General features: G+C 43.5%; 1 protein-coding gene across 2 annotated transcripts in view; it reads right to left on the reverse strand.

Annotated features, from left to right (window-relative positions):
* Positions 1 to 349: 349 nt before the first annotated feature.
* POP4 (POP4 ribonuclease P/MRP subunit) overlaps positions 350 to 13,687 on the reverse strand; it is a 180,503-nt gene continuing 167,165 nt past the window's right edge. For both annotated transcript variants that reach the window (XM_078668288.1, XM_078668289.1), the window contains exon 8: positions 350 to 1,846. In XM_078668288.1, coding sequence (XP_078524414.1) covers positions 1,710 to 1,846 — 137 coding nt within the window. In that variant the 3' untranslated portion in view covers positions 350 to 1,709. The remainder of the gene's footprint in view (positions 1,847 to 13,687) is intronic.

Here is a 13,687-nt window from a genome sequence, read left to right on the forward strand (position 1 = left end):
AGGGGCATATATGGCTCTGCTGATGTCACGTCGGTGGACGACATCAAGGCGGAGCCGCCCCCGGCGCACAGAGGTGCTGCTGCGGAAAGTTTTCCGGATCCAGTCTGACACCTGGGGATATTCTAAGTTAATGAATCGGCGGCTAGACGTCTCTATAAGATAAGGCCTACAAAAAGCTAGTGTTGAGCAAGGCACTCAGTTGGGGCAGTATATGCTTCTTTTGCATCTTCCCCATCACAACATCTGAGATTATTGCACCCTACAATGAAAGGTCAGGTTCGGAGAACCCCATTAGCAGATAAACAAAAGGCTGTTTACACAACAAATAAAGGAATGCATTCACAATGGATATTTTTACTTTCTTTTTTAATGCATTACATAATTAACATATTTTGAAACAAAAACTTAGGAACTGCGTCATCTCTACTTGGGGTTTAGACCTCTAAAAATAGAGGACATGTGCTACCCCACTGGGGCTCTAAAGAAGTTTAATATTATCAAAGTATAATACAATATTTTTCTTTCCCCAAAGTCCTTTCAGTTTGCATTTGTGGTGTTCGAGTTCAAGTCAGCACTTCAATTATATTCCTAACTTTATATGCATCACTGAGTTCTACTCCTCCCACCCCCAAAAAACAAAACAAAAATAAATGTGCACCCACTGTAGCTCTTCACTTTGTTTCTCCACTATTCACCATTAAGGCTTTAAGGTTCCAGGAAAATGGTGATTGGATAGCAGAGTAACCCAGGCACAAACAGAAGAACTTGATAAACGGTCTTGGATTTTCAGCTACAACCCAAAAAAAGCAACTAGCCCGTCAGCAACAATTCTGACAAGGAGCATGGGTTACCTTGTACTTACTGTTGCCTTGCGAGCATAGTAGTAGCTAAATCTCTTCCATATCAACTGGTCAGAGGCTTCTCAGTTATGCAAGTTATATATCCCAAACTAGGTTTCTAAATGATATTACATTTTAATGTATTCTTTCTGGATAAGTTAAGTGGTATGCCTCTAGCATGTGCGATCTCCCCCTCCCTTACACCCCCATCTCCATGCTGCACTTTTACTACAGAGTAATAAGAAAACTGGACAAGAGCTTACATTACACACTTGCAAAATAGGAAGGTTGTGCATGGAGAGACTAACATTCCAGGCAGGAGATCTTGATGTGGAAATGTGCCTGCATAAGATTCCATTATATGAAGCAAAAGCAAGCCTGTCTCAAGAAATATTTAGTTATGTTAATTTCTAACTCGCCAAATTATACCAGGACTGGTAACCTTTTAAGATGCAACAGTACGCATAGCACTTACTCAGAGGCGATCCAGATTTCCAGTACTCATTAGACATTTATGGACTGGGCTGCAGGTTGAACTTCCACGACTTTGGATTAAAGGTGAATCAATTTAAATTGAAATGTATTTTAAAATATCTCAAATAGTAGTTTTAAAAAATGAAAGAAAAACTGGAAATCCTAGTTCAGCAGCAAACCATGAGATATAGCACAAAAAAGGTAACACAAAAGCAAAGAAACCATTTTACCACAATTTAGAGTCTTGGCAGCTTGCGGGAACACCAGAAGACACACACAGATTTATACTAGTAAGTCTGTGAAATACATATGTTGCCATTGATCGCCAGATCATGTATAATGTTCTGTTTTTGCCTTCTATTCAAAGCATTAAGATTGTCCATTTTCAGGTCTGGATCACAGGTCTATACTTCCTTTTGGTTTGAACTTCTTGACTGAACGCTCACTCGATCTCAGCTGGAATTTACTACCGTAGATGTAGGTGACAAAGCCATCAATCTCCACGCTGAACACACTGTTAACCTTAGGAATCACTGAGGGGAACCAACACAAAGATAATGTAAGTAATGAGTTACTGGTGTACAACCCAAAAACACAGATTTGAACCTCATAAATTAAAGCTTCTACGATATGTCTGATTAACAACTTTAAACATGGGGCGATTCACAAAGGTATGATTACCAATACTGAAATGTCTAACTTCATTAGTAAAATTGCAAAGAAGGTAGACTCATTTTCCAAGCAAACAATAGACTCATTCTCAATTTGAAATAATTGAATGTGAATATTCCCATTTTGTTCCAATTTCAGATGTTTTGCAGGCAATTTGAAAAGATATTCAAGAGTATGTGATGCAACACTAAAGTAGGAAGTGCTAATACTGGAGGATGTTTTAACACCATCAAATGTGAAATCTAGGGACTGGTTTGCCTGACTTGACAACAAACTCATCTTGTTACTATGAAACCCAGCTATTTCAACAAATTAATTGCCATTAGCATCTGATGCACCAGCACCCCTCTATCCAGTACCATCGTCTAGATAAAATATTAATCTTACACCAACGGCCTTCAACCAGGAAACTCAGAACCCTCATGAAACCTCACAGACAGAATGATACTCCAAAGAGAAGGCTCCTGTACCTCCACCTCACCACTCCCCACCGGAACTGCAAATATCTCCAGATGGAGAGAAAGACATACACACAAATATACATAATTAAATTCTGAACATGTAAATCAACCCCCCTTCCATAGCAAATCCCTTACCAGATGTATTCCTCCATTCTGCAATGACAGTAAACGATCCAATGGGTCTAGCTCCCTCAGATCAATGAATGACTGCATCTCCTTGTCCTAGTTTTCCACCAAATATATACTGATAATTATATTATCATTGATACTACTCTATCACATTTTTTCAAAGAGCACTTCCACCTTTTAATCCACCATCTCTCTGTCTTTAGTGCTGAAACTCAAACCCTTTGGCATCCTCTCCTGAAGGGGCTGTGCTACAGAGTTCAGCCTGAAATCCCTCACTATCTTGCAACACCCATATATCCTAAGTAATTCTCTCCCCATTGCTGACAAAGTAGGTGAGTAAGCCACCCACCCAGAAAGAGATACAAGAATGGTTGACTTTTGAACACATCAGTTATAGATCTCGGACCTCTATTCCCCCATGAGTAGTTCTTGCATGACCTCTTCTTTGCTGGACAAATTCTGCACTCTGAAGTAGACAGATAGGACTAAACTCCATAAAAGCAGCTCTTTTCAATTTACAGTCTATTTTCAGTAAAATAGTTTTTCTTTTCTCTGCAGACAGGGCAGTATCTAGGCTTCCCGACGAACAAACTGTAAGCTGAATCCATTGATGCAGCTCTGAAACAACCACTCGTGTCTCATTGATAAACATCCTCTCTCCAGTCAAATATCTTTTTTAATGGACCAGCCTAACATTCTAGCCTGACAATTCCTCGGGCCTCTATCCAATCCCCTTCTGTCATCCCAACCTCCCTTTCCAGTGATGGCCAAGACTTTAGAATTTCAGTCAGAAGTCACTGCCACTTTATTAGGGGCAGAAGGTTGTGAGCACTCAGACCATGGTCCGACCCCCAACATTCTTAGGAATGTATTTTCTTAGCCAAAACTTCACATAATATGTAACATATTGAGCCGGAATACACTAAGGAGGTAAAAGATGCTTACCCACTAGTGGGTCAAACATCACTTTCCTAATGTGTTCAACAAAATTACTTACTTTCTCCTTTCTTCAAAGAGGAATTTCAGTTTTCTCCAATTCCTCCTCTTTCTCAGAGTCCGTTTCAAATTCCGAAGAACAACTAGTCTCTTTCCATACTCTGAGAACTCCTTGAATCTAGGTGTCCTCTTTCTCAATCCTTAAACAGAACGCTCTCTCCTCTGGCCTTTACCGTGACCGAAATGTTTGCACTATGCACAGTTCAAAGATAACTCCTGCACATAACTTGACATTTTTGGCACCATTTGTCTTATGGTTTTCAATCCCATTCTCCTCCTGTGCATGCTTTTTCATCCTACTCGCTTTACCTTCTCTCTTAGTTTCCTCTAACACTCCTCCTTCCCCTGCTTACCACAACCTATCCTCCTCTGAAAATGGACCCCCTACTTTTACAACCTCCTACTGAAAATAAACTCTTAAATATCCTCTAAAATGTATCCGTTATTTCCCTTGCTGTTTTCTCAACACACACACACATGCGCACACATGCACACAAATGCACACAAATGCGCACAAATGCGCACACGCAGACACAAACACTCCCTTTGAACACCTATATTACCAACTTCACGATCCTAAAAAGACAGCACTGGTGAGAGACATCCTGAAGTGTAAACCGTCACCCATAGACAAATAAAAACAAAAACTAGTGATCCCTTCCAAAAGGATGGGTAAAGCAAAACTGAAATTTCCAATCAACATGTACAGTATCTCAAGCATTCAATTTAGCTTCAACACCTAATCTAGCTACACAAAGAACAAGTTACTTACATTTGGTAAAGACTATCTTGCTACAGATTCCTCACCTTTTGACTGTTCCCCAGTTATCAGACTGGATTTGGAAACTTTTCAGCAGTACCTTTGGGCAACAGTAGTTGGTGCGATGTGGCTCAGTACTGATACAGTTCAGCTCCGGAAATGATGGTTGTAGCTTTCATAGGCACCACTCTGTTGATTTCGAATGTCCCTGCCCCCGACAGAGTCCCAAAAGCAAATTGATATGCCCAATGTGCAAATTAATAGGATTGGGATCCCAATAAAGGAGTTCACTGAACGGGGAGAGTGGGAGTGTCTGTGAGAATCTGCGACTAGATAGTCTGTAGCAGAAAGAGTGTTAAAGAAGGTTACAGAAGGTAAGTACCTTTTTCTTCTGAGGGACTACTAGTTGCGGATTACTCACCTTGTGAATAGATATCGAAGCAGTTCTTACTTGGGGAGGGTCTGTGAATAGACTCAAACAAGAAAGTCCTGCAGCAAAGAGTGAGCAAAATGCCCCCCTTGGCGAACCGGACAGTCTAGACAAAAGTGCTTTGTGAACTTATGGAGGGACGCCCATGTAGTCGTCTGACAAATGTTCAGGGAAGGAAGTGCACTGAAAGAATGAACCCTGATAGAAAGAGTATGAAATCGTTCCAGAAACTGCTTTTGGGCCTGTGCATGATCTTAAAGGTGGACAAGATCTAGAGGGAAATGGTTGCCTTTTTAAGCTCCAGAGGACCCCACAAAGGGCAGATTGTCCACCCAGGCATCGAGAAATGTACTTGCTCACTTGCTACGAAGAGTCTGATTTTATCAAAGTGAACTATTTTAGGGCCTACTGGCTTGTTCTGGTGAGATGGCAAAGGACAGGTATTCTATTCACTCAGAAAGTGAATGAGCAATAAACATGTCTTTAAATATTGTTTTTATCTTCTCATATAGTCTGAGTGTTCAGAGACACAGGTCAAATGTCAGCCTACGTGTTCTTACAATTTGCTTATTTTATCCTGGACATTGGGGTTTACTTTTCTTTCTCTGACTGCAAAGTTAGAGGATTCTGTAAAGTGAACTGTTTGACATGTGCTGTACAAAGTGTGGAATGAAAAGCAGTAGGATGTCCTTTTTTTAACGCACAACATTTAAAAAGCTTGTAAATTACCAGTATAGACATTTCTAAATATATTTTAGTAGGTATAAAAGCACATTTTTTGCAATTGTGTAATAAAAAAAAATCAATAGAATGAAAACAAGTCAGACCACTTTACTTAGTAATGTACAAATGATAAATATGCTGAAACCGAATTTTGGCAGATTATTGGTTATATGCTAAATAGCAACACTGCATATTAGTGGAGAATTGTGTGGCTATTTCAAGGAACATGTGCGGTTTTCTAAATGATGTGCTACCATATCATACTTTAGTAATATAGTTATTAAAAGTGAGTTTTTAAACATGAACTGAGAAACATTCCTGAACCCGCCCTGGTGACACTGCTATTCATGAACTAAGAGGCAAGTCAATGGTCATGTGTACCCCTATATGCAGAATGTACCCCTATATGCAGACTAGATTCTTATTACACATACAGCAAATGTTTAGTCAATTAAATCAATATGTTTTTGTACATTTGTGAAAATGAAGAAAAAGGCGATTGTGAAATAGAATATTTGACTGGGATCACACAATTAGAGACCAGTTTACAGGTCAAGTGCATTACAGTTAGGTCGAGTGGATTACTCAAGTCACTATACATGCAGGTCTGGTAACATTGTTTATGATTTTTCGAGGCCTGCCACCCGGTGTACTTTGGTATAATCTACACTGTTCTCTAGGGGTCCAAGCAATCGAGTCTTCTCTAACTCCTTAGCGGGGTGAGGCAGAGAAAAGAATGTCAGCAAGGTGATGTGGAATGGTGTCACTCCTTTAGTCAAGAAAGATGGCTGCGTGCGCAACACAAGCTTGTGTAGAAAGAAGGTGGTTTAAGGTTGGTTGACAATAAGATCTTGAGACTCACTCACATACTGTGCTGATGCAATGGTAACAAGAAACTTTGTCTTGATGGTGAAAAGCTGCAAAGGGCAGCTGTGAAGCAGCTCATAGGGAATGCATATCAGGAATGTAAGGGCCAGGTTAAGGTCCCACTGGGGCATGACAAAGGGAGAAAAATGAAACAAGTGTTGTAACCCTTTTAACCAAAAAAAATACCCCACGTTAACAACTGGAGACTCAATGAAGGCTGATACGGCAACTTCAAAAAAGCAGAAAGAGTCGAAAGGTACCCCTTTACTGTGCCCAGAGCAAAGCCTTGCCAGGCTAGGGCCAAAAGTAAAAGGAAAACGTTGGAGCACTTATTCTGGATGGAGTCTATCAGCCAAGTACCACAACAAGCCACAAATTTGTCCCAAAGACAGGCATGTACAGTTTCTGTCGAGGTATGCCTAGCTGCCAGGATGACATCAACCACCTCGCGAAGGAGAATGAATGTGGTCATCTTTCATCTCTCAATCTCCAAGTATAAATGTAGAGATCGGGAAAGGCTCGGGTGTAGAACCCTGCTCTGCTGCTGCAACAGCAGATCCTCACAGAGGGGCTGACTGATCAGAGGAAAGATACTCAGTCCCAGGAGTTCTGAATACCATATTCTCCTTGCCCAATCTAGAGTCACTAAGATAACTTGGGACAGGTTGGTCCAGATCTGCTTGGGAACTCGAGCATGAGTGGTATCTTATGGAAGGAATACAGGAGTCCAGAGTTTCACTCAAACGCAGCTTGGAATGAGGAATGTCTTGGAAACTCCAACATGCAGAAGTGCTGACAATGCGCGCTCCTGGAGGTAGGGAGGAGATCAAGTCAAGATTCTCCCCATTCGCAAAAGCGACCTTGCCCTACCTCTGGGAGTAAATGCCACGAGTGATCAGCTAAACGTCAACAGCTGGGTTCGGCCACACAGGCATTTACAGAGCATGCCAGGGGGTTCACCTTTGTGAAAATTCTTTTGTGGTTCAGCCATTTCCAGAGGTGCATGGGCTCCTGCCACAGGATCCGTGAACCGGCCCAGTTCTCTGTGTTGCACAACCACATGGCGGTGGTGTTGTCTCGGTGCACCTGAACCAGCCTTCCCGTAATAGATGGGAGGAAGGCTTTTAATGCCAAACAAATGGTCCTCAGACCCAGAAGGTTGATATGGAGCCAGGATTCCACAACCCAGAAGCGATGCATCGGTTACTGCTATCAGCTCTGGGTGGGGAAGGGAGAGGGGTCTGCTGCGGATCCGATCACGGTCCAGTAACCAGTACTGCAAGTCTTTCACAGTCTCCTCTGAAATCTGAACGTAGTTGACAAGATCCCCTTGATATTGGGAAACAGATTTCAGATCCCACTGCAGAGCCCACATATGCCACTGGCATGCTTAACCAGCAGGATGTAGGAGGCCATCAGTCCCAGAAGCCTCACAGTTGACCTCACTGATATCAAAGATAAAGGCTGAAAGATCAGGATCACAGCCTGAAGTTCCTGGACTTTTCCTGAGGAAAAGGCATGAAATCGAACTGTGTCCACATTGGCTCAGATGAAGGAGAGTATTTGAAGAGGCAGGTGCTGTAGTCTGGAGGTGGTTGACGACTGGAGGTGGTTGACGACTGCCTGACACAAGCTCGCCTTCAGCAGTCAGTCATCAAGGACCGCCGAAGGTGTGCTGGTACCACCACCATCACTTTCAAGAACACCAAGGGGCACTCAAAATACCAAAGAGGAGCACAGTAACTGCAAATACTCATGTGCCACAATGAACCGTAGGTAGTGCCGATGGGCTTGCAGGACGGATAATGGAAATAAGCGTCCTGCAGGTCCAACACCACTGTCCAGTCTTCAGAGAGAAGACGTGGGTCAGGGTGAGCATTTTGAATTCTTCTTCCAAAGGAAGGAGTTGAAAGGGGGTAGTTCAAAGGAAGGTGTTGAAAACGGGTTGGTCTCGAATATGACGTAGGCCTTCAACTTTCTTGGGCACAAGAAAATAGAGGGAAAAACAACCATATCCTACTTCTATCGGAGGCACATTCTTGATTACCTTTTTGGCCTAAAAGGGCTTTCAATTCAAGCTGCAAAATGGAAAGGTTGTCCCCTATCTTTCGCCTGGGGGTAGATAGAAGGTTCGGAAGTGATAGAAACAAGGGTAGGGCACCTGCCTTGCACCGAATACCTGTGAATACTCAAAAGGCATGCTAAAAGGATTTGGCACATAGGGCTGCAGCAGGTGGGATAGCGGACTGGGCAGCCTGGTGACCTTGATCACGGAGCGGTAGGCATTATGTCTTCAACTGTGAAACTCCTGGGCACTTTATGGGGGTTGGATTGGTGGATGGTATGGGGTACTGTAGGAAAGTGTCCCTTTTTGCATAGTTAACATCCCCCACAGACGTATTGCCTGACATCTGATGCAACCTGACTTGATGTGCCCTGGGTCCCTGCCAATCAGGTTCCGAGGGCCTGTAATCTCTCCCAAACTGTACCTTTGTACCCACAATTGGCACATCTCTGGCCACAGGTAAGCCCCGTGTAAAAGGTACCATGGGTTCGAAGGGCACTGTGACCAGAGTAGGCTTATAAGAGCAGCAGAACCTATTGTGCCACCCTTAGAGGCCATGTGCCTTAACGCCCACATACTGCCACTGCAGGCTGTATGTTTTTGTGCAGAGAAAAGTGAAGAGCCGACATGGCACACATCCTTGTGTGCCATGCCTGCAACCCACTGCCTAGGGACTAGGTAAATCACCTCTCTAGCAGGGTGCCCAAGCCCTAATGTTAGGGTAAAGTGGCATGAGCCCTGTAGCCCTATAGTGTCTAAGCCCATTTTTAGACATGGCAAGTGTAGTAAACCCATAAAGAGTATATGGTCTGGGAGTTGGTCATTATGAACTCCACAGCTCCATAATAGCTTTACTAAAAACTGGGAAGTTTGATAGCAAACTTCTCAGCACATTAAAATGCACACTGATGCTAGTAATGGGTTTAATGCAAAATGCACTCAGAGGGCAGCTTAGAAATAGCCCAGGTTTCTGGACCCCTGGGTAGAGAGACCCCGCTCTCTTGGTCCAGAAACAAAGTCCATCTTGGGCATAAGTGTCATGCCTCCTCCACTGGATGGGCTGGGTCCACAAAAGGGGAAGCTTCAAAGGCCTGCCATCTTTGGAAGCTGTCCCTGCCTTTTGCTGCCCCCAGCAACTGACTCCCACGGGTTCTGGCTCCACTTTGGGCAGGAGAATTAGCAGGAAAACCATGCTAGGAAGAGGTGTGCCCAGCTTTGCCAGCCCCACCCCTTAGGTGGGGGGACGAGGTAAAACACATCTCAGTCCCCTCCATCTTGAAGATGGGGGACTAAGACAATTAGGGAGAGGCTCATGCCACCTCCCACTGGATGGTGCCATAATAGGGGGTGTACCCACCCCAAGGAAGCGACCCATTGGTTCCGACCTGCACACCCCTTTAACGACCCTCAATTTAGTATTTAGGGGCAACTCCGAACCTTGCCTCCTCAGATTCGAGGAAGATAGAAGAAGGCCCGAAGGGCCGTGCTGACCTAGGCGGAAGAAGAGACACCAACTGCTTTGGCCCCAGTCCTACCGGCCTGTCAAGGCTAGGACCTGCCTACAGCAAGAACCACAGCGAGTCCAGCAGCCAGCAACCCCCAGAGCCCGGAGGACCTACCCTGCAACCCTCTTAAAAGACTGTCTCCAGTGGGTACCGGATCTGCTCAAGCAAAGACTCACCACAAAATACAGATTCCGGCGACTCCGCAATTGTGCACCACTCTGCACCGGATACCCATAGCCCAAGTTCGAGAGGCCCAACATCACAGTAAGGTCTTCCCAGCAATTTCAACCTGGGAGCTGGTAATACCCCGACCTCCCTCATGACTCAAGAAGACGCCTGCAGCCTCAACCTGAAGGGGCCCGACGGCGACCAGAGCTGGTAAGAAAACCAGACACCAGAAGACACCACTCCATCCAACGCCCAACGTCCTTGGGTGGCCCAACCGATGGTGACCAGGCATCCCCAAAGATCCCAACTTACCTCTCCAGCCAGTGGTCACCTTCAGGAAGTCTCCATGTCCAAGCCTGCAGCAACTTCTCAAACCCGAAGGTCTCCACTGAAAAGCACAGGGTCCCTGAAGACCGTTTTACACCCTGCACCCGGCCGCCCCAGGGCCGCTGGTGGTGCAGCTCCTGTGCTGCTCGTTTGCCCCTGCAGTGCTGACCTTAACCCCAGGAGCTTAGCTTCCACACCCGAGTGGCCTGCTCGCCAGCAGTCCCTACCCAAAGGCTCCCTTAGCCACATTGGCTAACATTGGGCCCCTGCATTCTGCACCCGGCTGCCCCAGTGCCACTGGTGGTGCAACTGGAGTGCCCTCATAGACCTTGGGGGAACGTTTGTCCTAACCCCCCAAAGCTCCCACCCGTAAGTCATGTACTTACATGAGAAACCACTAACACTTTTTCCCCATATTCGAAGTGTTGAACGGATGTTTGTGTCAGGAATTACGGGTCTCCCACGCCTTCAGAGCATGTTCCGTCGAACGCGGACTGCAGTTCCTATGATGTCCTCCTGTGGAAACACCTGGGATTTAATCGCGAGATGCACAAGGAAACCTGTGCGTAATTCCATTAATCTGCTTCATGTTCTGGAAGAAGGACGCTGCAGCTCAGAGGTCCGTTTCTTTCCTGTGTTCCCGGCACTACATCGTCTTCCTGAGGTAAAGAAGGACGCCGCAGAGGAGAGGTTCGCTGCATGACAGCTTATTTACCCACTACGAGTCCCAGAGGAGGACTCTGCAAGAGCCCAGTAGGGCAGTCACTTTTCTTTCCGCTTCGTTTCTAGGCAGGGTGCTGAGTAAACGGAAGCGGTTGTGTTCTTACTGTCGTGGGGAGTGAAGGAACTTCTCTGTATAATTGTATTGTGCCGAAGCTCCGCTCATGAAGCAGGAAGCAAGTCATTCATTGGGAGAGTGAGGGAAGGATACCCTTTCTTTCAATTTGCATTTCTTACTTCATCTCATGGTTGGCCAGGTGAAAGCTTAAACCGGCAAATCAACTCTTCGGAGTATTCTTTGACCAGTCTGGTTTGGATTAGCGTTCATTGTGAACGTGAAGACCAGGACAAGAATACAAGACTTTTAGTATTTGTTTTGGATTAAATGAAGCCTCTAGGCTTTGATGCTTCCTATCTTGTATGAGGTTCATATTAATATGTGCTTGAATGTTTATGAGGTACGTAAGATAATTGAATGTTAGTAACATGCTGAAATCAGTAGATAAGGTGTGACACTTTTTTTGTGCTTACAGGTTTCAGCAGGTTTTATGGTGTGAGAACATTACTTGTAAGCTGGTTTCTTCCAGGAAGCAGGCTCTACCTGGTTTCCTTCAAGGTATATAGTAGTTATGTATACACAAGTAATATTTACATGAGTGTAGTGAATCTTACAGAACGTAATGTATGTTTTTCTGTCCTTTCAGATGTCTAACTCCTTGCTGTTCCTTTTCCCTATACCCTTTCCCTCGCCTGCTCTCCCTTTGCTCTGTGTTTGATTATTCTCAGAGTCAGGGCTAACAGGAGGTGGACCCTTTTGTGCAACGTTCCTGTTCCGAGGAGTATTCGTTTTAGGATCCATCAGATCCAAGAGTTTGTATGAAAACAAAGTAACTCAACTTTACCTTAAAAATTGTCGTACTTATCTGTAAGTGACCAATCTTAGTGTATGCTATCTTGGCATACCACCTCAAGTACTCAAAGTAACTAAAAAATAATCCTAGAGCAATGAAAAGTAATTTCTATGTAATTTAAACTGTTTCTAAAGAATAAACAAACCTGTAATGATTGCAAATTCAACCACAACTGCATTTCCTTGAACAGTCTTGCATTTAAGAGTATATTTTACTTACCGGTGCCAAGTCCTGCTTGGTTTAAAAAATGAAAAATAAGTATACATTTTTTATTCTTACCTAATTGGTCTGGATTCTGTATCTAAGTGTTTGCCATCAGCCTTGATTGAGTGAATAGAAGAAATGCTTAATACACCCTCTAGATAAGCCTAACTGCTTGCCCACACTACCACAAACAGAGCTGTAGGACTTGCCTAATTTAGCCTCTGCTATACCTCTGGGGACTCCCTGAACTATTAGCACACTATAGCTAACATTGGTATAGTATATACAGAGCCAGCTTCCTACAGGTACCTCTATGGACACCACAACAGGAGTGGTAGGGCTGATGCGGCTGGGTAGATAAGCCCAAAGAATGTGCTGTGGCACTGCGCTCGCTGAACCGCTCGAGAGCAAAGTCTTCCTTGTCTCCAAACAGGTGAGTGCCATTGAATGACGAATCCATGAGGCGACTGAACATCTCCTGAAAAAAAGTCTGGTCTTTTGTTTTTGTTTTTTAAAGATTGTTTATCTTAGTTTGTCATGGTGAATTCATCTTCATTTCACATGTCAAGTATACTTTAGAACTTTATATTATCTTGAACAACTCATTATTGGAAATAAAAAATAAAAATTAAAAAAACAGATTTAATACTAACTCAATATTATCTTGAACAACTCATTATTGGAAATAAAAAATTAAAATAAAAAAAAACACAGATTTAATACTAACTCAATACATAATATATGATACAATCCCTGAAGACTGACCGCAAGGCCAAAAGAAAAAAAAAAGGAGAGAAAAAGAGAGACCAAAGAAGAGAAATATTGTGAACAAGACTAGGAGAGAAGTAATGAAATGAAGCCAAATATCTTAACTGGTTAACATATTTTTTTCTATCCATCTAGTAATAGGAAACCATATTTTTTGTCCCAGTACTCGTCTCCTACGCCCTCTCATCCGATATACAGAATATTCGATATTCTATAAAGCTAATATACTAGAACGCCAATTTATAAACATTGGGGAGTAAGAGCTAATCCACTGAGAGGATATACATAATCTTAGAACAGCCATAGCAATAAATACAAATCGGATCTCAGACCTTCTACAAGAATTTCCTCCCTCATTGTACTCTACACCGAAAATGATTAAATCTAATGTGAGGGTTACTGGAGTATCAATAATTAAATTCAGAAAAAAATCTGTGTCCCTTAAAAAGTGTGCTAGACTGCGGCAAGCATAAAACATGTGTATAGTATCTGCAGCCCATGCCCCACATCTACTACAAGAACTACCCCATAAACTCTCCCATTTAGATGTCTTTGCAAGAGTGTAATATAGGTCAAATACATACATGAAATGCTGGGTCTTCAAGCTACCGGTTATAAACACCTGATTAGCTAGTTTCAACGATCCTTCCAAGTTTATCTCTTCCTTT

The sequence above is a fragment of the Lissotriton helveticus genome, chromosome 12 (assembly GCF_964261635.1).
Source record: "Lissotriton helveticus chromosome 12, aLisHel1.1, whole genome shotgun sequence".
NCBI lineage: Eukaryota > Metazoa > Chordata > Amphibia > Caudata > Salamandridae > Lissotriton > Lissotriton helveticus.